Source organism: Nasonia vitripennis (assembly GCF_009193385.2).
Source record: "Nasonia vitripennis strain AsymCx chromosome 3 unlocalized genomic scaffold, Nvit_psr_1.1 chr3_random0004, whole genome shotgun sequence".
In the NCBI taxonomy this organism is placed as follows: Eukaryota; Metazoa; Arthropoda; class Insecta; order Hymenoptera; family Pteromalidae; genus Nasonia; species Nasonia vitripennis.
Window position 1 is genome coordinate 3,648,428 of NW_022279623.1, and position 24,150 is coordinate 3,672,577.

General features: G+C 39.0%; 4 protein-coding genes across 14 annotated transcripts in view; 2 read left to right on the top strand and 2 right to left on the bottom strand.

Annotated features, from left to right (window-relative positions):
* Positions 1–909: 909 nt before the first annotated feature.
* LOC100117689 (serine/threonine-protein kinase PAK 1) lies at positions 910–4,276 on the top strand. Of its 2 annotated transcripts, none has more exons than XM_008209612.4 (2): positions 910–1,010; positions 1,427–4,276. In XM_008209612.4, exon 2 carries the CDS (start codon positions 1,734–1,736, stop codon positions 3,291–3,293), a length of 1,560 nt encoding a protein of 519 aa, XP_008207834.1. In that variant the 5' UTR covers positions 910–1,010; positions 1,427–1,733; the 3' UTR covers positions 3,294–4,276. The 2 variants fall into 2 exon arrangements, with proteins under 2 accessions (XP_008207834.1, XP_008207833.1); XM_008209611.4 differs by having other exon boundaries at positions 930–1,199.
* On the bottom strand, positions 4,241–8,948 carry LOC100117650 (dihydrolipoyllysine-residue acetyltransferase component of pyruvate dehydrogenase complex, mitochondrial). Its single transcript, XM_016984104.3, has 12 exons — positions 8,611–8,948; positions 7,715–7,896; positions 7,436–7,626; positions 7,183–7,357; positions 6,894–7,093; positions 6,678–6,829; positions 6,453–6,604; positions 6,187–6,363; positions 5,925–6,109; positions 5,475–5,575; positions 5,195–5,375; positions 4,241–4,899 (listed from the first exon to the last, which is right to left on the bottom strand). Exons 1-11 carry the CDS (start codon positions 8,735–8,737, stop codon positions 5,206–5,208), a joined length of 1,812 nt encoding a protein of 603 aa, XP_016839593.1. The 5' UTR covers positions 8,738–8,948; the 3' UTR covers positions 4,241–4,899; positions 5,195–5,205.
* Positions 8,784–24,150, top strand: part of LOC103316334 (general odorant-binding protein 56h) — a 28,678-nt gene continuing 13,311 nt past the window's right edge. For 2 of the 7 annotated variants that reach the window (XR_004226995.2, XM_032601702.1), the window contains exon 1: positions 8,784–9,013. The gene's annotated coding sequence lies outside the window, so the exon portion shown is untranslated. The remainder of the gene's footprint in view (positions 9,014–24,150) is intronic. The other 5 variants (XR_004345219.1, XM_032601701.1, XR_004345220.1 and 2 more) reach the window with 5 other exon arrangements.
* On the bottom strand, positions 9,466–18,237 carry LOC100117605 (branched-chain-amino-acid aminotransferase, cytosolic). Of its 4 annotated transcripts, XM_031925778.2 has the most exons (8): positions 17,624–18,237; positions 16,878–17,425; positions 13,614–13,721; positions 13,315–13,524; positions 12,864–13,094; positions 11,080–11,389; positions 10,834–10,988; positions 9,466–10,429 (listed from the first exon to the last, which is right to left on the bottom strand). In XM_031925778.2, exons 1-8 carry the CDS (start codon positions 18,138–18,140, stop codon positions 10,241–10,243), a joined length of 2,268 nt encoding a protein of 755 aa, XP_031781638.1. In that variant the 5' UTR covers positions 18,141–18,237; the 3' UTR covers positions 9,466–10,240. The 4 variants fall into 4 exon arrangements, with proteins under 4 accessions (XP_031781638.1, XP_001601793.2, XP_008207827.1 ...); XM_001601743.6 differs by lacking the exons at positions 16,878–17,425; positions 17,624–18,237 and adding an exon at positions 14,856–15,682 and having other exon boundaries at positions 9,471–10,429; XM_008209605.4 differs by lacking the exons at positions 16,878–17,425; positions 17,624–18,237 and adding an exon at positions 13,813–15,682 and having other exon boundaries at positions 9,473–10,429.

The window sequence follows — 24,150 nt, forward strand, 5'->3', positions numbered from 1 at the left end:
CGCTCCAGAGTGGGTTCATTGATAATTTGCATACCTACTTGCAAATTACGCGTACGCCCATATTTTTTCGTACTTTTCGTCGGTGGTACCAAAATGGTAAAACTGTTTGGTAAAGTGTTTGCCAAACAACTCACTCGTTTTACTGAATTTTGCGTTTTTTTAATTGTACAATTAGATATGTCTATACGTTAAGCGATAAAATGGTTTATATAGACCCCTGGTAGAAAATCAAACCTATTTCTGGTCAGAATTTCTGGTCAACGCGTGTTAAATTCTACTGAAAAAAATCAGATGACAATCAACTGATAATCAGCTGATAATCAGCTAATAATCAGTTGATAATCATGCCAAAACGTCAGCTGATTGTCAGGTGATTTCAGCTCAATATTTTTATTGATGCTGATAGTTATAAATATGCGTTTGTATGAGATAAAATGTTAATGATAATCAGGTGATAAAAAATAAAAATTTTGGAGCTCACAGCCAGAGTTTTCGCGTTATCATCCTGATGGTAACACCAGTACTGGTCCTCAGGAGATCCAATCGTCTATAAGCGAGAACAGTAATTCTACATTGAACTCGAAGTATATAAGTATATCGTGCGTATCAATATCTAATATGCTTAATAAAAATGGATTTTGGTATGTCCCGACAATTTCACACTTGAAAAGTAGTACTATAGTTTTAAGATATGATGAAAACCCGTCCTATGTAAAACTCAATTTATATCCCAAAACATTTTTTATAGAATGAATTCAAGTAATTCTCTATTGAACTACCGATTTGTCGAATCTCGTTGACTGAAAAACCTCTATATGCTGCTAACCCAACCCAACCCTCGGTGTCATTCCGTCCTCGGCGCCTGGAAGCCGACAACACCCCCAACAGTGAATCGAGTCCCAGATGTGAGTAAGTAGTCGAGTCACACACGACGACGACGACAATCGATCGACGCATGCATACTTACACCGATACACGCATCCTCTCAAACTCAAGTGGCCGTAACGACAGTGTGTGCACAGTACTTATATACATTCATTCATATACATACACTCTCTCTTCTTCTCTGCGTGTCCGTCATTTTCCTTTTGATCGCGCTCAACCAATGCAACGAGCTAAAATCACTCCGACGACGCTGCGGCGATTGCATCCCAGCGCCTGACTTGCATACGCTGCGCACGGAGAGAGCGTAAAATAAGGTAAGAGGAAAAGTAGGTATGCTGCACTTCCTCTCTCTCTCTCTCCTCCAGCTCAGAGGACCACGATCTTTCGCGATAGCTCTCCCACGATCTAACCTTAAAGTCCAAGTCAATCTCACCTATATATGTGTGTGTTTGTGTGTCTGCGACTCATCTCATCATCTGTGTGCTGCATGTGTCTCGGCCTGATGTGTATAATTAAATTTGCGCGATATTTCTCTTTATAGGCCTCAGGAGCTCGCCTCGAGAAAACAATGAAAGCACTGTTTGTAAACGGCGAGCGAGAGACACTATGAACATCGCCCTGCTGTCGAGGCGACTCGCTCACAAAGGATGGGTGTGATGTGACACTTCCAGAGGACGTAACAGAGCTTCCTCGAAGGTATTCCACTGCGTGCTTTTTGGGAACGCCTTTCCTCGGTCTGTATATACATAGATATATAGCGTGTGTCGCTCAGCCACGAGTGTATGTATCTCCCCGACCTTCCATTGTGAAGGAGTTCTTTGATTGAGTGAGACAGAGAAAGAGACAACATGAGTCTGAATCTAGTTAAGTTTTTCTCCAAGAAGAAGCATCACAATCCCCAGCCCACCGATACCGTGGGGGAGATTGGACTGCCCACCAACGTTTCGCATCAGTTTCATGTTATCAAGAATGCCAAGACAGGTCAGTTGGAGGGCCTGCCGGACTCCTGGATTCGTCTGCTGAATACTCAGATCACAAAGTCTGAGCAGGATGAGCATCCTGCCGCAGCTCTGCAGGCCATCAAGTTTTATAATTATTCCATAAAGAAGAAGCCAACGCCCCAGGAGGAGGTATTCAAACCGTTTGTAACGGAAGATGTGATAGAAGAGGAGTCCATAGAGATAGACAAGATTCTGGCAAAGAAGTGCAATGCGAATCATCGGGACTCGGATGGTTCCACGTCTGCCAGTTCTACAGACAGTCAAGTTCAGAGGTTACCACCAGATCTCCCACCAAAAATCAAGAAACCACCAAAACCAGCACCTAGGAAGTTTGTAGAGCGCAAGGAGAAAACATTTACAGAAGTTCTTGAAGATCTCAGTAATTGTCAACTCGATGACTATGACCTGTTGCCAGAAGACAATAATGGCAATAAACAAGCTGTAGAGAGCACTGTTTTTAAGCAAGAGGAGAGTCCTGTTTTACGAAGAAAAACTAACAGCTCTATTCCAACGCTCAGTGACGAAGAGGTTTATAAAGAACTGAGAATCATTTGTCAAAGCGATGATCCACAATTGAGATTTGAGAGAAGTAAAGAAGTTGGGTCTGGCTCTTCTGGTAGAGTATTCATAGCTACCGATCTATCAAACAACCAGCGAGTAGCCATTAAAGACATTGATCTAGAAAAGCAAATTAAGAAAGAGCTTATGTTGACAGAGATCAAAGTCTTGAAAGAATTCAGACACCCAAACTTAGTGAATTTCTTAAACTCTTATCTAGTCGATGATCATCTCTGGGTGGTAATGGAATTATTGGAAGGTGGACCGTTAACCGATGTTGTAACTGAAACTGTGATGAAGGAAGCTCAAATAGCTGCTGTATGTCGTGAAGTGCTTAAAGCAGTGAGTTTCTTGCATTCTAAAGGCATCATCCACAGAGACATAAAATCGGACAATGTTCTTCTTGGGATGGACGGCACAGTTAAAGTTACAGACTTTGGTTTTTGTGCAAACATTGTTGGTGATGAGAAACGACAAACGGTTGTAGGAACTCCATACTGGATGGCACCAGAGGTTGTAACAAGAAAACAGTATGGAAAGAAAGTTGATATTTGGTCTCTAGGCATTATGGCCATTGAAATGATTGAGGGTGAGCCTCCATACATGAAAGAAACGCCATTAAGAGCCCTGTATCTAATAGCAGCTATTGGTAAACCTCAGATACCAAGTTGGGAAACTCTCAGTCCTAAGTTCCAGAAATTCTTGGAAGACTGTCTAGCTGTGGAGGTGGATGAAAGAGCATCAGCTGATGAATTGTTGGCTCATGCCTTTCTTGACAACTGCGCAGAGCTCACTACTCTCAGTCCATTGATACGTGCTGCACAAAAAATTCTGCACAAAGTTTATTGAAACTGTTTTTGATTAAATTATATTTTCTCCAGTGTTAGATATAGCTCTACAAAGTTTTTAATGATCTTAAATATTGTATGTACTTCAATCTATTTTTTCCTTTCTGAAATATCGCATTTCTCTACAGAAAGTATATTTTCTACTTTTAATTGGATCAAGCAATTTATACAATTTTTATACAGAAAATGATATTTTCATACATAGCTTTTAAAGTTGAAAACAAATATGTCACTGTGATTAATTAAACAAAGCGATCAAATGTAAATCACCTTGGTCATGATAAATTCCAGACAATATTCTTAAAGCAATTTTTAGAGAATGTTTACCATTCCTAAATAAAAGTCTGAAAAGTGTGCAATTTTTATAAGATTCATAAATAACAGAAGTACTTTTTAAGTCGATGCATTTCAAAAGAATGAAGCTTATGTAGTTTTATCATTGAAATTAAAGTGCCGTACTTATGTGAAAATGTCTACCAACAAAATGTGTCAAATTGTGAAGAATGCACAATTTGTCAATAAGTGCGCTTTACAAAAGTAAATTAGGCATAAAAATAAAAAAATGCGATGTATTTCCACGTATGAGATTCAAAAAGTTTTAGCAGTAAAGCAGATGTATTAATTGAAGTATTATATACGGTACAGAGGACTAAGTGCAGGACGCGCTAATTTTTATACACTTTTTTGAAAGAAGACCTTTCATATCAATTTACCAAATTTTATATAAATTTATAATGTGTGTACTTGTCATTCGCGTGAATTATACGTTGTAATGTGCCTAAAGAGCATGTAATTGTTCGATGATATTTGAACCATAATACTACTATGAAATAAATAGTATAATGTATATAAAATGTATATTTAAGATACTTCATAAATAATAATCAATTTTAACAAATAATAAAAGTGTATTTTTAATTCTCTAGCAAAAAAGAAAGCTGTTTTTAACTCCACGATTGTGAACAATAAATACTTTATTTACAAGATGGATCCTTGACTCTCAACACTACATCGCCCCGGCAATCGGCATTGCATACCGATCACGTCTTCGTCTAGTTCCTTAGATAATGTATCATTTACATGATTAAATTATCGAATTCATAATTTGATCTAATTTTACTAATACACATTCAATATCAGTGACTGCTGCGTTTGCGTGTTATGCGATGATTAAATTAACACCTCTCGAATACTTTTAGAAAATAAAATTCAGTGACCAGGTATAACAATCTATATATCGAATGTCTTGGCCGTTGATTGCTCTTTTTTTGACACCAATATTAAGAAGTTCGTACACCTTTTATAACTCCAATAAGCTCTTTGGCTTGTGGCATTGCAATGACCGTGTCCCGATTATAAGCCGACCCCGATTTCTTTTTTAGTGCCTTAGGATCGCCACTGGCGACCCTTCACACTTGAGAAGCTGGAGATCAACTTATGCTCGGCTGGGCATAGCCATCGAAATCACACACTAGCATCGATGCATTAAATTTGTTTGATGGTGACATCTCTTCCACTTTCGCCATGGCTTCGACATATCTACAAGCCCGACGAGCTCTTTGTCCAGTCGATTAAATCACGCGGCAGTTTATGAAATTTGTTCATGCCTGAAACACACAAACAATGGCTTGCAATTGCATTTTCAAATTCTTGAAATTCATATTTTTATATCGCGATCAACTTGCAGAAAATATAAAAATAGGCAATACAATCATTTTTCGTACAGTCAATAAAAATTCTATGAAGAGTATTAAATTGTTCTAAACAAAAACTCCTGACTCACCGATGAATCACAGTTTTACAACAAAGCTTAAAAAATTGCGATAAAATCTTATTTTTTCTGCTTACACACGCTAAATAATTATTATCGCAGCGGTATTAATGACACTTATTTCGACTCACCGATATTCCGTTCACTCGCGTCGATGTCTAAGCGATTGAGCTCTACCTACAGCAAGGAAGGTCGGGTCTTGAAGCATCGCTTGCAGAACCGCGAGGAAATCAGCAGCCTGGTCTTCGTCTATCGCTCGCCTGTCGTACGATAACGTCACGGTCATGACGGTGGATTTCTTCAGAGACACGTCTGAAAGAATATTTAATTTTTTGTTTTGTTTTTCATAATAACGTCACGAATAACGCTTAATGGTGCGGAAGTGAATGAGACTATATAATCGATTATTACCTAAAAGTTCGCGACCAGTTCCTACAGCCAGGATGGCTGTCTGAGGTGGGTTGATAATGGCACTGAAGTCTTTGATGCCGAACATTCCAAGATTGGAAATTCTGCAATAACGAATTAATGTGATAAAATTAATAACAAAAGAAGAGAAAAATTTCCAATCTTTCAAAGTTCTTCTTATGCTTTTATAATTTCTGAAATAATATTTCATGAGGCCTACATAAAGTACAAGTTATAAAAGCTTAAATGCGGCATCACTTAATTACGTCTTACGTCCATTTGATAACAGCATGACATCATTTTGAAGCGATTCATAAAACTCAAGATTATTATACTATTCGCGAGAAAGCTACAACAGCTGCAGCAGTATAACTCCAATATGTTAATATTGCACTAAACCGAAAATAAATAAGAAATTAATTTGTTTTTCGTTAATAAACAAATATTACTTACGTGAATGTTCCTCCTTGGAATTCTTGTGGTTGAAGTTTTCCTTCCCGGGCTTTGCCGGCTAACGTTCTAATATCATTAGCTATTTCAGTTATACCTTTGGCAGAAGCATTGAACACAATAGGAGTAATAAGTCCGGTTGGTGTGGACACGGCAACGGATACGTCTACCTTGTGCTGTGGAATTATCTAAACAACAAAAAGAAGAACGATATGATTAATTGAAATTTAACAGGCAACTGTTAAAAAATATCTGTATTGGTCACCTGTCCATTTTGGTAAAGTGCATTAACATCCGGACATTCTAGAAGGGCATGGGCTACAGCTTTTGTGATAAAATCGTTGACGGATACTTTTATGTTTTCTGTTCGTAGTTTACTGCGTACTTCATTAAGTTTATCGATATTAATGTCAATACTGGCATAGGAATGGGGAATATTACTCTAGAAGCAACAAATATTATGGTGTAATAAGTAATTGATATTGTATAATTGATAAAAAAATTTGAGATTTAAAAAACTCGACTCGTTACCTTTGACTCGCCGAGTCGCTTAGCAATGACAGCTCGTATATTGGATACAGCACCATCCGTAAATGTTGATGGTCCTCCTGACCACGCGGAAACAGGACTCGATACTGGGCCTTTTGCAGTTGCTTTCGGAGCATCTCCTGACGGCGCCGACACTAATAAATTCAGCAATTGGAACGCTGCCGTAGAATTTCAATTTCATTGTATATATATAACCCTTCTACGTACCCGATTTTGGCGCGACTTTTTGTACATTTTTCGACTGAATGTGAGCTAGTACATCTTCTTTCAAAAGACGATTGGGACGGCCAGTGCCTTTGATAGACCCTGAACTCAGACCATATTCTTCCAGTAACCTTTTAACTGCTAAGCCATATACTCTGAAATCGCGCAATTTAATGGAATTGGGCATTTTAATGTTAAAATCATATTCGAGAAACTTACTGTCCACTTGGTGGGGTTGAATCTTTAGCACCTGAAGGCGCACCTGCAGCTGGCGCCGCGGACGCTGGTGCAGCAGGAGCGGGTGCTGGCGCTTGACCTTGTTTCGTTGTTGTAGGAACTACGATGTTTGAAAGATCGAAATCTTTTTCCACAATAATGGCTATGAGATCTCCAACTTCAGCTTGCGAGCCTTCTGGGGCCTATTTATACATAGAACATTTACTTTATGGTTAAAATTTTTCCAAAAGTAGCCTGACATAAATGTTGAAAGGAGAAATAAGAAAATTACCAAAATTTTAGCTAATACTGCTTCCTCTTCCATTTCAAATGTCATGACAGCTTTGTCTGTTTGAATATCTGCTACAGCATCACCAGCTTGAATGGCATCGCCTACTTTCTTGTGCCATTTTACAATCGTTCCAGTGGTCATTGTTGGAGAAAGAGATGGCATAGCAACATTTGTTCTAAAATGAAAAGTATTTGGTACATTTTCTAATTAATAAGAATTTCTCGATGTTTCGCTACATTTATTTCATACTCACTGGCCTGCTGGAGGTTCTGCTGCTGGTCCAGATGCTGCTGCTGCAGGAGGTGGTGCGGATGCAGATGCAGCTGGTGCTCCTCCAGATGGTGCAGCAGCACCAGAAGGCATTTCTACAGATTTCCAATCCTCATCAGCTTCAACTGTGAGTGCTATAAGATCACCAACTTTAGCATTATTGCCTTCGGGAACCTACACAAATATATTCATGAATATAATTAAAACATAACATTTTGAATAAATATCATTGCTTTATTTTGATTTTGTTTTCAAGACTCACAATGATCTTAGCAAGTACACTTTCATCGTCAAACTCTAGGGTCATGACAGCCTTGTCTGTTTGAATGTCTGCAATTGCATCTCCTGCTGTGATTGGGTCACCTTCTTTCTTCAACCATTTGACAATGATGCCATTTTCCATAGTCGGCGAGAGAGCAGGCATTAACAGCTCTTTGCCTTTTACTGTGAAGTCAATTAAGAGTTAGAGTTCATAATTAAAAAAAGTTTCATCTTATCAATGAAAAATATACTTTGGAATATCAATATGTTTATTATTGTTATTTAGTCAATAAAGATGACTTGACTCAATAAAATTATTTACTATTCTAATACAAGACTTAATGCTGTGTGAAGTTTATTTTTAAAACTATTTAAAATGATTTGATCAAACTAGTACGAAATTTCGTTTAAAAAAGATTTTATCTATAATAATGTTATAAATATGTGGAAATAACGTAATAGAAATTGTATTATACAAAAATACAGTTGAAATTATTTACAAATCTGTCTAACTCGAGATAAATATTAAGACTATACCACAAATTCATCTCTTTTATTCAATATTTTAAAATTCAAATCAGTTTAAACATGAACAACAACATACGAGTGCAAATGTACTTGAGCAAAGGCCAAAAATGTTGACTTTTTATTTGACAGGTTCTCTATGTGTTTCAATGGTTGCATAACCAATAAATCCATAATTATCTGTAAAGCATAAACATCTCGGTAGCATTTAGGAAACTACAGGGACCAAAGTAACAGAAAAGTTATTAAAGATAAAAAAACTCCGAAATATCGGAGCAATTCGACATTTAAGGGCATATTCATCAAGGCAACCTAACCTCTAATGCGAGTGAAATTAGCACTGGCAGTCAAAAAACAAGACGAAAAACTCACCGTCGAGTATCCAGCTGGTGTGAAAACATAGCCTCTGGTACCTGGCCGGTAGCCAGACCCGGGGTACGACCTGCTTTGCGTGTTTGACGGTGAAAATCCCGACCCCGCACCTAATCATATTCGCCATTTTTCGACGTCGGCGACGTACGCGAAGTTGCTTGCCTAGCAGAAGATTTTCCAAGCGCGCGCATGTGGTACCACTTTCGCCGAGAGCAGACCAGTCAACGCGTGACCTCTATACGTTTCACGTGTCGTCCCCGTCAAGGGCGTTCGGATTCACGCGGTGATCATGAATTTTTTGGAAGCACCGGATTCGAGGACATTTGGCCCACTTACGAATTTACGATTCTTGGATAATCATACAGAATTCGCAGGTGCCGTGGATACGTTTGATTTTAAATGGGTGTGTATATATATATATAGGTATTTCTAATACATTTGAGTTGAGACATAATTTTAATAATATTTTAGTTTAAATTTTGAAAAACGTAACTAAACTCCATATAGTTCACGTGTTATTTAATTCGTTACGTTAATAAAAAATTCACGATTCATTAAATATTAAAGGGTAAACCTAAAGAGTTTATAAGTGCTTATAGTTTTAAAACTGAATTTTTTATTAGGCTCTGATATTCTGATGTGAAAAAGCCCGTCTCAATGTCATCATCTCTTCAAAAATTCATAAGTGTACAGTATCGTTTTGAAACAAAGCTTCTGAAAATGAATACTAAATACTGAAAACTGAATATGAAAACATTTTAAAATGGAAATTTACATCTAGTTTTGACTCATTTCTTTTAAATCATTGTTAAACATTTCATTATGATAAATAAGAAAAAAAATAATACGACATGGTTAAATATGAAACAAAATAATTTATTCAGCAAACTATACATTGTGTTTTTGCTTCATATCCAATAACATATATACTACTTCTAAAAATGTTAAAAAACGTTTGATATCGAGTTTTTTTTTTAAATTTGTACAAAGTTACAAACAAGATCAACATCGCTTGATTTCCTTTTGGTTTCCATCAACTATCTTTACATAATTAAAGAACTCTTCAAATCTATCTTTTTCTTTACATTTTTTACAAGACTGTACTATTACATATTAATAATATTAGACTCCTAAAAGCTGCAGTACTGTTTTATAGTTAAAAAGCTATATTATTATAAAAGAGTAGTGAATCTAAAATCACAGTGAGTGTTGACAGTTGCATTCACAACAGTCTGTATATGAAGAACCAAAGGTGGTTTGCTTATCTTATAAATATAAATCTTTTGTATTATTTTAGATCGAGATGCATTAAATTTACTTATATGTACAATTGCAACGATTTGAAATGACTATATACACACACATGATAAGATTCTCCAAACTAAGGGAAAGAGGCGACGATTTTCTAAATATTATTATCGCTAAATTTGGTATCGCTTTCGCTGATCTTTTCCAAATTAATGTTACACTAATATTTAAATAAATAAAAAAATGACACTCATAGGAACCTCAGTTCAAAACTCGAGAAACAGAATTTTACAGACGATTTAATTAGCTTGTTGCCAATTAAAAACTGATTTCTGATTAACGAGCCTAAGTCAGAAAAATGCTTGAGAGTGATTGCCTTCAATTACTCGATGGGCATAGCCCATGGGTGATCAACGTAGCCATACTGAATTTCAGTCAGTTGTTTGTGAATAAGTCTGTGAACCGGCTCAGCGTGATCCAATGTTGGTATGTGCAAGCCCTGACCCATGTACTCAATGTATGAGACTGGACTCACAATACAAGCAGTACCAGCACCAAAGAGCTCCAGGCACTGAAACAAAGTTAATTACGTTAGATTTTGTACTTTTGCGAGGTCGGGAAAAAAGTGAATAAGCAATTGATTATACAACTATACAAATATTCATATTCATAATAAATACTCCAAACGTATTTGCATGAAGAATTTAAAAAATATTTTCATTAAACTGCTTTCGTTTATGGAATATCAGTTATCTTTGTGAAAGATAAGAATATCATTTCTTGTATGCTATTCCTAACGTAAGGGCAAGAAAGTTATCAGTGCAGTTTTGAATTTAAATGGATTTGTAAATTAAACTCATAAGATATTCAAGGACACTATTTAATATATCATGGCGATAATGCAGTGTCGAGCGACTCGATTAATTGATACGCATTCACCTAATCTTCGTATTAAAACATGCGCTCCATACTTACTCTATTTTCTGATAGTAGATGACGAACTTCTGTCATTGTGATCGTCCTCTCGGTTACTTTGAATTGATTCCATTCTTTTGTCATTGCTAAAATCGAGTTTCTTGTAATTCCTGGTAGAATCAGTCCACTGAGTGGGGGTGTGATCAATTCTTTTTCTGAAAATAGCCATAGCATAAATAGTATTATACACTGAGTTTTAATTAAGTACAGACAGAGTCTTACAAAATTGCTAGTTGAATTACTCACCTCCTTGATCGTTAATACAGAACAGAAAAATGTTCATTGTACCAGCTTCAGTCAATTGGTGGTCATCACCGTAAAGCCAAAGTACCTGTTGCAGGCCCTTTTCTGTCGCTTCTTTTTGTACGTGAATAGTAGGTGCGTAATTACTTCCCATCTTACGGTCACCGCAGCCACCGGGCCAGGCCCTCGTGTATCGCGGATCAGCGAGAAGAGATACTCCCCTGAGTGATTCTTTACTCTTGAAGTAAGAGCCGACTGGGCTGAGAATGACGTAAAGCATTGCCGAGTCCGAAGTCGCCACTCCTAGGGTAGGCTGAAAATAAAAAAGTTTCGTTATATTATACTTCGTTAGGAAATTATAGCTATCAGAATGGCTTTATAAATTATCGAGGCAAAATGTAAGTCTAAACTGCAGAATAAGCGTATGCAGAATAATCTTATCCGAAAGCTGTTATCAATTATGTTTTTCATCATGCAGAAGATGGTAACAAAAATTAGTTTATATTTACGTTATCAGAATTAACAAACTTGTAATCTTTAATTCAGATAGTGCCTACGAATCTTGCGCCACGAACATCAGAGACAAGTTTATTAAAAGATTATCTTGTGACATTGAGGATGTCGTAATTTCGTTCCTAGATAACGATCCAGACTCGATCAATTGTTGGTGAAATTCGCAAAAATAGTTTGGTGATGCGCTTACGGCAAAATGCTAGTGTACAATGCGATCCATAGAGAAGAGGGCGTGGCTTAACGGAATTTCGACATAATATTCATCGACTTATCACGTCTCAAAAGTGTTAACTCTATGCTCGAATCCATGTATGTATAATTCCGGAGCAGATAAGAAGCCGAAGATTGGAATATTTAGAACATAATACGATCGAGCGCGTTTAGCATTTAGCGATGTATCGCTTGGATTTTTGCGTGTATAACAGGAATCGCAATTGTTTGTTACTAGCACATTCCATCTAAGTATGCGCGAGCGCGCTTTGCCCGATAACTCGCAGCTGAACCATGCCTGGAGCGAAAAAGCGAATGATAAATAACACCCCGTGTGCTTCTTTGTACTGGTGCAAGCGCATATAAAAGAGTTCGATAATGTGCATCGCTATTTTGCAGCGAGCAGCCAATAACAGTGGCAATCAAAGGTTGCTCAGTGTCTTCTCGGTACGAAGATACATCATTTATCTTTTCTCCGCTTCTCTTTCGATTTTCCTTTCGTTGCAGCTATTCATAGCAGGACTGAGGGCTGAAGCGATATTGTGCTCAAGCCGACTCGGATATGGTGAAACGAAACTATACGCTGTATAAACTCGATGAAATTTATCGTTATACTGTTGACGCGAGCGGCGAAAAAAATGTAAGTAGTCGAGATATGTAGCGTTGATTGTTTATCGATCTTTTGTTCGATGCACGCGTCATTCCAGCGCGCGGTTGATCGATCTGCTTCTGACACGATAAAGGGAGAATTATGAATCACACATGTTGACTTGGGTGCTCTGCATTAATAAGTGCCGCTCTATAGAGCTCCGCCCCTGGCGAAGGAAACATCACGCCACGAATTCTCACATTGGCTTATCAGTTGGTGATTGAGAAATTAACTGATTAAACCCGGGGTAAATGATGCAAAGTCAATGACGCTGATGACATAAGTGACTCCTCATTATCGGCACGGTATCGTGGACGATAATAAAATCTGGAATGAGACTGCAGAGGCGATTCTTCGCGGCGTGTATTATAGCCTCGGTAATTTGTTTACCTTACTCTACTTTTTGTATACTTACATCGATGCCTATCAACGTAGGTCTTATGTATAAGCTGGAGGCTTCCGAATGAGGCACCCATTCTTGATCTATACTAATTAGTCGGTTTATGCATTTAATCAGTTCCATTCCATTAAAAGTCGGCAAGCCAGACCTCACTGCTGAGGCATTCATCCTATCCATATTCATGTCAGGTCTGAATACTCGAATTTTCCCATCGACACCTCGGTATGCTTTCATGCCTTCGAACAGCTGAAAAAATTTTTACGTCATTCACGTGTTTGTCCAAATTCTAATAAGTATAACAGTAAAGTTCGATGAAAATATTTAAGTTTCAACACGCGCGTTTCTTTTTAAAACATTTGTGAAATTCAATTTCTTAGATTTGGAGGAGAATTCTATACTGCGAATACTAAAATTTACATAAAAATAATTTGCTATTGTCAAAAGTATCACGATCTTGGTTACACACCTCAATGGCATAATGAAGAACTTTAGCAGCAGGATGTAGGACCAAATTTTCAAACGGAGTGATTTCTGGCATTTGCCAGCCACCAAGAGCTTCATAGTAGAAGACTTTCAGCATGTGATCTGTGAAGTATTTTCCAAAAGCCAGGTCGCTTACATTTGGCTTTATTTGTAACTGGTGTGGTGCTGCCAATCGAACAGACATGTCCGAATACTGCAACGAATAAATAAAAAAAACATGTAAATTCAATTTCTACATCTACAAATCATGCAATACTTGATATTTTGGCTGTTGACAATCACCTTGAAAGTTCTTTCTGGCTGTACAGCCTCCTTATCTCTGATTTTCAAGGAAGAACTCCATCGCACATTTGGCTGCAATTGATTCAGGAGACCACCAAAGGACAAGATCTGTAAACAAGATTACGGTTCAATACACTCTCTTCAAAGTTCTTATTAGAGAATCTCTCTCGATGTGCTTGGGATTTATTGTAAAACCCACCTTCCGATTACGATAAATCATATTTTTTATCAACAAGGATCCGACAGTGTTTAATCAGGTGCGATAAAAGAAAAATTTCGCTCGATCAAATAACCAGCTAGTACATTAACATGTACCAACGTAGAAGACTAGTCAAACATTTGCCTTAACGGTTGGCAAATTTCTGATTGTACGACAGACATAGCATCCATGTTGCACAATAGCGAAGATAATAAAACTCCAAAAACTACGTTCGATCGTTTAAAAAAAAATAAAATTCGCTATTCCCAGAGGTGTGTCATATTTTTTCCACTAAGTACACGCGATTCTTTTATCTTTCTGCATCGCTGACTTTGAAAGATAAGGTAGTACGCACAGAGGAATTATTATCTATACAAGCACGTTCGTGTACAAGGATAAGTGAAAAGAATTTTTTTCGGTCAATTCCAGAAACTTCTTTTTCTCTCTCTCTCTCTCGTTTCAAAATTTTCCCCGACTAGCGCGACGCTCGTGTACTACATATATAAAGAGTATGCAGTGTAAATAACGATATGCGCGCGCGCGCGATCAGGCTCATTAAAATACCAAATCCGCCAGTGTAAAATTCGCTGCCATGGAGATGATGTAGGTGGATGTTTCCTGATATTCGTCATCGAGCATTATTGCGTAAGAGGGCCATTTTTCTCGACTTTCACGTTTCCGACTAAGTACCTCTTCCTGACTCAGAACATTAGGCTACTTTACGTGAGTCCCGATTTTATCCTCTTTTTTCTGCACGAGTACTTCATATTCTTCTACTTGTCTACTTTCACTATACAGCAAACGTAAAGCGCGAGAGGAGCGAATCTCTTCACTGCGCGATGAACCAACAACAAATAAGTAACGACAACGATAGGAGCACGTGCGAAACTCTCTCGCGGGTTCAGGTAAGGTTGGTCATACCGCGATCGGCGCGGGAATAGGTTAGAATTTTAAAAAAGGAAGTATAGCCCGCGCTGCGCGCTCGCGTCATTATTATACAATGTAAAATCGTACGATTCGGAGTCCCCGTGTCGATGACCTACCTTGCGCCTGAGGTGAACCATTTTTTCGCACGTTCTTCTGTCTTTTTCCTCCTTCTTCTTCGCTTTCGTGACCTTTTTCTTGCTGCGTGAGGCAGTAGTATAGCAGAGCTGTAGCAGCTGAGTAGCCGGTTACAACGATCGGTTACGTCGCAAACAATCAACGTATATTATCCGGCAACACGCACTTCTGATCGTCCTCTTCGATTCGAGTGCATGCGTGTGTGTGTGTGTGTGTCTGTGTGTGCGTGTGCGTGTGCGTGTGTGTGTGCGTGTGTCGAATAGCAGTCGCGCACTTTTTCCGTGTGTACAATATACGAATCTCACAACGAAAAAATCCTTAAAATCATAATAATCCCGCGCAAAAGCTTCGTATTCGCGATGCAAGCTTGCAGCTGCACACTCGACATGAATAACTGCGAGCTCCTCTCGCGACAGCTAATAGCTGTGTATTATTCTCGAGCCCAAAGTCGCGGATGAATTCGAAGAACCGCAGAAAGGACGCGAGAGCAGACGACGTTTACGGGCGGCACTGGGCGAAGCGACTGAGCGTAAAGCTTCGCGTAAGTTTGGGTATATGCGGTCGCGCGCGCGCGAGGAGAAAAAAAGTATAACGTGTCCTCGAGCTTTCGCGGCCGGGGCACTTGTGTCAACCGGCAGAGCGCGGTATTATAGCGGGCGCCTACTCGCCGGATACTTCTCGAATAATGAATCTGAATAAAGGCAGCGGCCAATATTTTATTTATCAGCTCCGCGCTGGAAGGGGGGATCGAGCAGCACACGAGCCACGCTCGCTTCTGTATGTGTGTGTAGTAGCTTCCACTGGGAAAAAAGCTGTAAAGAAGGCGCGTCTGTATGCTCGCCCCCTCTTAGAACTCGCTATATGCTTCAAGCGGCGCGAGCGCGATAAACACATGCGCGCGAGATCTCATTATGTGCCGGGGGAGAGGGTACCCGAGGCGGCAAGAGGGGCCAAGTGCAAGTAACTCGCTGACGTCGGTTATATTATAGCGTGTTATCGCGCGGCAAGCGCACACCATGATGCGTATATGTTGAGATATGCGTGTATGGATATGGTCGTGCGCCGAAAAACAGTAGTGTGGGGAGATGTCGAGAAAGCGGGAGAGTGCGGGAGGAGATAAGCCGAGGGAATCTTTGGAGCTTTTTTGGAGGAGAACGAATTTAAATATACCGCTCGTACATTATCGAGAAATTTAGCGATTGCGTTTTCTTTTCTTTTCTTTTCTTTTCTTTTTTTTGTTTGTTTGAGAAGATGACTCGCGAATTGGACGTGTGGGATGAGTTTTAGAAACTTTTTTCATGTTACGCAATTCCTGTATCTTGTATATGGGGAATCCCCCGATTGAGTCCGCGTGTCCTACTCCCCGTATTTTTAAATTTTCATACTCGTTCGTCTTTGTTTGTTGAAAATAATAAACGATGCTTACTAATATAAGACGTCGTATCATTTGTTTAATACGTGAGTTCACGTCGAGGTTCACGTACGTATTTACTTTGAGGAGATGATGACCGTAAAATGCCATCTGTTAGATACATATACATATAGCGAAGATTAATATGGCTCTTTATTTTGTGCTTTGCGGTGGCCCCATCGAATATTACGGGTTATAGATTAAAAATTAAATAAGATTAAAAACTATATTACGGTATCTTTTGGCAATGTGAATCCCCAGAAATCCTCGCGTGATCGAGCTCGCTTTCTTTTTGTGCTATAAAATAAGAATTGATGATTTTCCGCAAAGAAACAAGGGATCGCTTGGATCAATGTATGCGCGGTAACGATGAAAAATGGGTTAATCTAATTTTGCTCGACCACTGCTAAGTATACTCTACGCCACCTGATTAAACAGCTATCAGCAAATCGGCTGTACGTAATATGTAATCGATGATTTGGGGTGAAAATAGCTCATAAAATTCGCATAATTTCAAAAAAATTATGTATATTATATTATGTTTAGTCATTCTCTCAATGTTAATTATAAATAGTATAAAACAGTAATTTACCTTGCCATTAGCACTTCGCTCCTTCAGCGCAACAGGTTTGTTCTTCATCTCTTCCTCCAAACCCTTGATCTCCAACGCCGTCGAGTCCAACACCCTAACGAGTCCATTCATTCGCAGCACAGTCACCCCCGGCCTATCCAAGTAAACCGATCCCACGACGATCGGCGATTCCTGGGCTTCGTTCGGTACCACGTAGGCCTGCACCGTGGCTTCCTTCGCAAGATCGACTTGCAAACCGATTTCACAGATTCCAAGCAGCCGTACGATCGAACCGTCGTACCCGAGCAAATCCACCCTCTTCTCGGATACCGATCTGATCGGTATGTCGAGATTGACAGCTTCGCGGCGTCGGATCGTCACGACGTCGCTGGCCAAGTCGATCAATCCGAGCAGCTGTCGGCCGTTGACCTGCACCTCGCGGAACCGAGGATCGTCGACTTTCTTCGTTTTTAGGCCTATGCTCAGCTGGACGCGTGGAAGTTTCGGTGTTTTTGTCGAAGAGAGCTGCTGGTTGTTGATTGGGCGAAGCGGCGTGTGCGAACTTCTGCCTGTAGAGTTTAGGAGGCAGATTGTTGGCGAATTAGCATACAATGGAATTTGGAGGCGTGTCCGGTGTATATGCGTACGTACTACGTTTGCGTTGGACATTTGGCATGAAAATCGAATGTTACTTGGAAAGGATTTGAATTTCCGAAAAGCACCACGAAATTTACGCTACTGCAGTGATGCGACAATTCGATTATTACCTTTTTCCTCCTTGTGAATCGCTCGCCCCTTGTTATTCTCTTCCAGCACGTTCTCTTTACTCTCCTCCGCTTCGTCGATTCGATCTTCTACTTCGAGACTCTTCGTCGCCTGCCTCAGCTTTTCTTTCCACTCCGTCCAAGAAGTCGTCCTTTTTCCCCCGGATTCATACCAATCTTTCGCCTTACCCTGTAGTCGAGACGCCGCGAGAAACAAGGTGGTGTCTTCGTTCCAACCATTGACGATCCTCAGTTCTTCGACCTTACCGATCCAGGTGTCGACCGACTGAGGCTCGAAAATCGGTAAGACGTTGACGAGCTTCTCTTCAGGATTTCGGTAATTTCGAGAGAACGTCTTGTTGGCGTCTTTCAGATAGTCCAGGACACCCTCGGTGTACTTGCTGCGCTGTTGGCTGAGAGATCGAGATCGGCGAGCTACCTCGAGGCTTATTCGCCGGGTGTGAGATCGGGATCGGGATCGGCAACGGGAGATGTCGAGTTTGTTGATGCGTGGTCCCATTATATACAGTATAATAGTATAGAATCGAATGACGGCGACAAATTTGTTCGGATGTTGATGAAAAAGTCGAACGAAAAAGCCAAATAGACAAAGAGAAGATAGAGTTTTGGGTGGATTTTGAAAATATAAAGCACGCGTAGGTATACACGATGTGACAACGACGGGAGCTGAGGTCGAACTGCGGCCCTCGGCGTTGAAGATCCTGCTCGTAAAAAGTACTGTAAAGCCTATACAGGCGAGGATGTTTCGTCTGGAAAGCGCCGCACTTATACCTGCGTATCCGAAAATTCGGTCACTATGGCAAGAAACGTTGCGGAGATCACGTAGTGGATTCTTTTTTTATTAAAACGCTCGTTGTACATATGCAGATTATTCGAAATCAGTAAATTAATATAAAATTTATATTTTTACTTTTTTACTGACTCATGGGTATGCGTGTAAAATATGACATGATTTCGGGTGTCAACTGGCTGCATCAAGATCCCACGTACGCGCCGGGCTCGGAGATTTATGTGTCCAGAGTGGCGACGGGACAGCGGCGATTTAAAATGATAAGAATGGATATGCTAAGATTTCTATTTGTACGCAATTATGCTTTCGTACTCTCATTTGAGTCGGTTATATTAAGAATTATTGAGAATATCGAGTATAGCAGGCCTGTGCATATGTTAATTATAGATTGTTAAAAGTAAGCGATTTCAAAGTATGAATTTTTGGGACGTATGTGTGGGCGTATGCGTAGCGATTTCATAGTTTATTTTGAACCTTAATGTAGTCTTGTCCCATACAGGTGGTTTCCACCCAGCCACTCATTTCTATCTTTTTTTATAAATATGCAGTAGAGCAGATGTGAATAAATCGCTTCTCGTTACATCCGAATTTTTTTATATTTCTTCTCTCGAATTTATAACCTAGAGTTCGTGCAAGTCTCAACAAGTTTTGGCTAACGATCTGGCCGCTAATTTACAACGACAGTCTGAAGACTTTTACGATCATGACAATGTAAATTCCTGCAAACCCTCACAGGTATGCAGTATACCGTAACAGCGCGAGGAAAGCGAACATAGCTTCCCCCCCCTCAATTCCTTTTCGACCCCCACTTTTCGACGTTTGCTGGGCTATATCGAAGCTTCGAAGTCGAAGTAATCCTAGAAAAAAAAGGGCCCCGATCCCTGGTTGTAAATTACATGTGTATCGCCTCAGCCCGGACCTTTCACACTTAAAAAAATATCTTATCCAAAATTTTGTAAATTTAATTGTTCATAGTAAATGCAAATAATAGTTTAACTTTTGTAGTATTCAAAAATTAAAAGTCAACAAAATTTGAACGGAAAAAATCGGGTAAAATAGTTTTACATCATGTAATAAATATAAGGTATGATTGATATTCAATATTATAGGAGAAAAATAAGTGCAAAATACATGCCTTAATTTTTATTTAAAGTAAATTAAAATAATGTTCTTGCAAAATAAAAATAATTGTTACATATAATTGTTAATAATTTGTTACAAAATTTTAATCATGCTTTTGACGCTTCAACTAATTTTTACTTGTTCATAAATTTAGGAAAATAAGTCTATATTTTTTGATAATGATAAAGTGTTACATAATGAATATTAAAAATAATTTAATGAAACTATGATGTAGAGCTACTTTGATCCGATTTTTTCCATTCAAAATTTGTTGACATTCATTTTTTAGCAATATATAACTTCCGTTATTAATTTTATTCATTGTGCATTTTATTGAATTTATCAAATTTTAGATATATGAATTTTTTTCTAGTAGTCTAGGCGCTGAGCACTTTTCGTCGGACTTAAATGGCCAGTAGATCACCAAGATTATTTCTATATATTTTTGCCTCCAGAACACGAATTTCGAGGGTGGAATGCCCAAAAGTGGTCAGATAATTTGTTATTAACAAATTAATTGTTAATATTCAACAAAATTGTGTTATTTTAACCCAAGAAAACATTTTTTTAGATTCTTTACATGATTCTAAATCGAAAATGTTTTTATAAGATTTTCTGAAATAAGCTTTGTTTGTGAGTAAAAAATTGATCGTCTGATAAAATTGATAAAAAAATCGCGATTTCAACCGGATTTTAGTACTCTTTTACTCAAAAACAAAGCCTTTTTAAAAAAATCTTATAAGAACATTTTCGATTTAGAATCATATAAACAATCTAAAAAACTGTTTTTGGGTTGAAGTTTTTGGTAAATAACATAATTTTGTTGAATATTAACAATTAATTTGTTAATAACAAATGACCTGACCACTTTTGGGCATTGCACACTGAAAAAAAACACAGCCATTTTAACTGAACTCGCACCAGTAATCCGTCATTGTACGAAGACTCGCCAAAATTACCGTAGAGTTCATCAGTTTTAAAGAATCAGTTCGGTCGTTTTTGCTGGTGTCCCGCGTAAGCGACCAATTTTACGAGTCTTGACTCGCCAAAACTACCAGTGGCACACCGTTCTTCTTACTGAACAGTCGTTACGCTGGCAGAACGGTTAAAACTACCGGACTTTACAACAGAAACGACTGTGTTTTTTTTCAGTGCACCCTCGAAATTCGTGTTCAGGAGGCAAAAATACATAAAAAAACCTTGGTGATCTACTGGCCATTCAATTGAATTCAATTGACTTAAGTCCGACGAAAAGTGCTCAGCGCCTAGACTATAGTGTGAAAAGCCCGGGCCGAGACGCTACACGTCATAATTTTCAGCCAAAAGTCGACACCTTTTCTTTCTAATAGGACTACTTTGAGTCCGCCAAACTTTGAGAGGTGGAGGTCGAAAAGGAACTGAGGGAGGGAAAGGCTTTCTCTCTCGCACTTACATCTTCCTATTAGAAAAAAGTGCCCTATGTTCGCTTTCCTGGCGCTGTTACGGTATACTTCATATAGGTATATCGAGTCTGCACGGAGAAATAAAACGTTGAGGCTACTCAAAACTTCAGTAGAATCTACTTGACGACTTAGGTGAGGAAAATCCTGCTCGGTAGACACTCATCGAATGCGCAGAAGGGCCCAAACTCGTCTAGCCCCGCCTACCGACACTGCTGCGCTTCCCCCACTTTTCTCGCTCGGAAATTTTGTGATTCAACATTTTTTTCTCCGTATGATGCAATCCTTGAAGCTCCTTGCAAACGAGCAAGCTTCATACCTACGCGACCCTTCGCCGAGCCTCTCGGAAAGTGGGGGTGGCACCGTCCCAAAAACTTCGACCGCCCGTCGAGACGCTGTTACAGCTTATTGCGCGCCGGTGTTTTGAGACGATCCGTTGATCTTCGACAACGGTATTTGTTAGCGAGTCTGTGCCGAAACTACTGCGCATTAGAGTAGTTTTAGTACTGCGTAGGTATACTTATATTGATAAACATCAGGAGACGACGACGCTGCCCGCGTAAAAATATTATATGAGATCTCATGTGAGATCTCACGTAGATCTCATATACATCTCATAAATCTCATATAGATCTCAGTACGAATTTCAGTCATATGAGGTCTCATATAATATTTTCACGCGCGTGCTATTTTGTGGCTGAAATGCCTGGGTACATAGGGATGCTGATGACGTGCATTTCGGATAATATCGTATAGCTTATATATGCCCTTAGATGATGAAAACTACTGCGTGTAGCTATAGCACACATCTATTTATCTACACGACATTGCGTAATATGTAGTCTATACTACTATATTATACGATAGTTAAAAAAAATGAAGTTTAAACAAACGTTGCGTTAATATCGTTTTTGATAAACCACGCGCGACAGCTGATGCAAACCAAATAACGCTTTTCATTACAGATTCCATCTAATTTTTCTGTCGGCGTGTATGCAACGACCCAAACGTAAGAAAAACGTTCTAGAAAGTATTAAAATGAAGCTAGCTGAACAGCAAAGCACGGAAGAGTAAAATGTAGGGGAATGTGTCGAACACAAGTGGTTGCGAAAGTTTCGCGAGTAGGGTAGGTATTATATAGCGCTTATATATTGTAGCATAGTATATAGTAGGCGCCGATAAAAATACACGCGATAACGAGCGGTTCCTTTATGTACACATACGTTAAATTATATATACATATGTGGAGAGAATGATAAGTTCGCGCAGATGCGGTGTGTGTACTAGAAAAAAGAGAAGCGTTATAGAATCGGTTAAATGGCCGTAGATTTGTTTCCATTAGAAAAATCGGCCGAGAGCGAGTAGCGATTTTTGGGGTGAAATGCGTTTGAAATATTTTTTGCAGGATGATTTTTCGATGTGGGAACAAATACGCACATCAGGCCTTTATTCAAGCCGGCTCGTCCCTATACACCCAGTCGTTTTATTTTTAAAATTATAATTAATAGTATGTAAATATGATTCTTTGAATTAACGCCAACATGAACCACCGATAGAATTTCGGCGTTTTTTCAACGCTTGAAAGTCAATATTTTAATCCGACTCGTTTTCTGCATAGAAATACCGCCAAAATAGCGCGTTTCATAGGCCAAGTTTTGAAGCAACTTCCAAGGGGATCCCCGCGAATTCACGAGGCGTGATTTTCTTTCATCGCTCGATTTGATTGTCGCTTATCTCGTTTTCCCACATAACGCGAACCATCAGCGACACTATCAAAAGTAGCGTATTTTTATCAGCACGTGCTTCGGCCTGTCTTGCGCAACTCGTGCAATATACGATATGGTAACCGAGTCTAATTCAAAATTCTATTGATAGCAATTATTCTCTCTGCTCACGTGCGCGAGATAGTTTTTTCAGTTTTTAAATTTTTTTTTTCGAAATGTATATTTACTGAAATTTCGCGACCGAGCGCGATTAACGTTATTTATTATATTATTTTCGTGCGAAAACGTTGCACTATTATTGCGTTCTTGCATGCAAAAAGAGGAAGAAATTTTGCTTCATTCCCCTGCTTTTTCATATATAACATCGTATAGCGCGTATTTTCCCTCGTCCGACCGACACGTGTCGGCGACACCGTCCTCATATATACGAAAGTACACGCACGCGCAGCTTTGCCTCTTCTTCGCGCTGTCGTATACGTTGTTTTCCGCCTCGGCTACTGATGATCGTACGATGACGCCGAAGAAGCTCGTGCGTAGAACAACGCGCTCGCTCGACGCCTATTATACACGTTACGTGTGTGTGTGTGTGTGTGTGTGCGTGCGTGTGTGTGTGTATATATATATATATATATGTAGTTGATGCTAGTGGAACAGCCGATTTTACGAATTGCGACGAATATGAAGCAGATAAATATTTAGTCGCGGCGATAATAACCGTCACGTGTTTTTTTCTCTTCTCCTACTCCCATCGGCTACGCAAGTAATAGTTGAGTTTCAACGACGCGCGCGATGGAGAATCATAGATAAACGTAACTGTTCGGAGATATTTTCGTGCGCGGGTTGGCTCGGAAAAGAAGGCGTTTCTGGTGTCAGTGACATCAGTAGTAAATTTATATTGTTATTTCCCGCTTGGGGGGCATACGCGAGGAATGTTGTTGATCTGGGCCATTCACGCGACGTTTGAAACAAATATCTTTTGTGTATCATATGCGAGCACCTTATATTATTGTTGATGTTTTGCGCGTTAAAACTGTATAAATAAACTGCGACAAAGTTTTAGACAAAATTTTTACGTTGACATCAAGAAATGCAAATTAATTTCTTTCCAAAAGAACAAAATCAGGCGCTCGAAAAAATAAACCCTTCGATTACTTCTTAAAGGAAGTATAAATTATTACTTTTATTCTGTCCACGAGTAAGTCCGATCTCTCAAAAAGAATAAAAATTTAACCTTTTGCAAAGAACAAATCGCAAGGTTTAATCTTTTGCGAAGAATAAAATTTCGGCCCTCCCATTTTTAAAAAAATTAATCGCACAATATTTATTCTTTTATAAAGATTAAATCTCACAGATTAATATTTTGAAAAGAATAAACTTTTCCTCCATCATTTAAAAGGAACTAGAAATTTGCTTAGCGCGCGTGCCGTGCGTGTT

What these genes read in the sequence shown, in the direction of transcription:
- LOC100117689 (XM_008209612.4), top strand. Translation starts at nt 1,734, where the DNA reads ATGAGTCTGAATCTAGTTAAGTTTTTCTCCAAGAAGAAGCATCACAAT.
- LOC100117650 (XM_016984104.3), bottom strand. Translation starts at nt 8,737, where the DNA reads ATGGCGAATATGATTAGGTGCGGGGTCGGGATTTTCACCGTCAAACAC. An exon ending in AAAAGTCGCGCCAAAATCGG is followed by an intron (nt 6,605 to 6,677) that starts GTACGTAGAAGG and finishes TGAATTTATTAG; the next exon opens with TGTCGGCGCCGTCAGGAGAT. An exon ending in AACTGGTCGCGAACTTTTAG is followed by an intron (nt 5,376 to 5,474) that starts GTAATAATCGAT and finishes ATATTCTTTCAG; the next exon opens with ACGTGTCTCTGAAGAAATCC.
- LOC100117605 (XM_031925778.2), bottom strand. Translation starts at nt 18,140, where the DNA reads ATGGGACCACGCATCAACAAACTCGACATCTCCCGTTGCCGATCCCGA. An exon ending in GATTCACAAGGAGGAAAAAG is followed by an intron (nt 17,426 to 17,623) that starts GTAATAATCGAA and finishes TAAACTCTACAG; the next exon opens with GCAGAAGTTCGCACACGCCG. An exon ending in AGCCAGAAAGAACTTTCAAG is followed by an intron (nt 13,525 to 13,613) that starts GTGATTGTCAAC and finishes TATTCGTTGCAG; the next exon opens with TATTCGGACATGTCTGTTCG.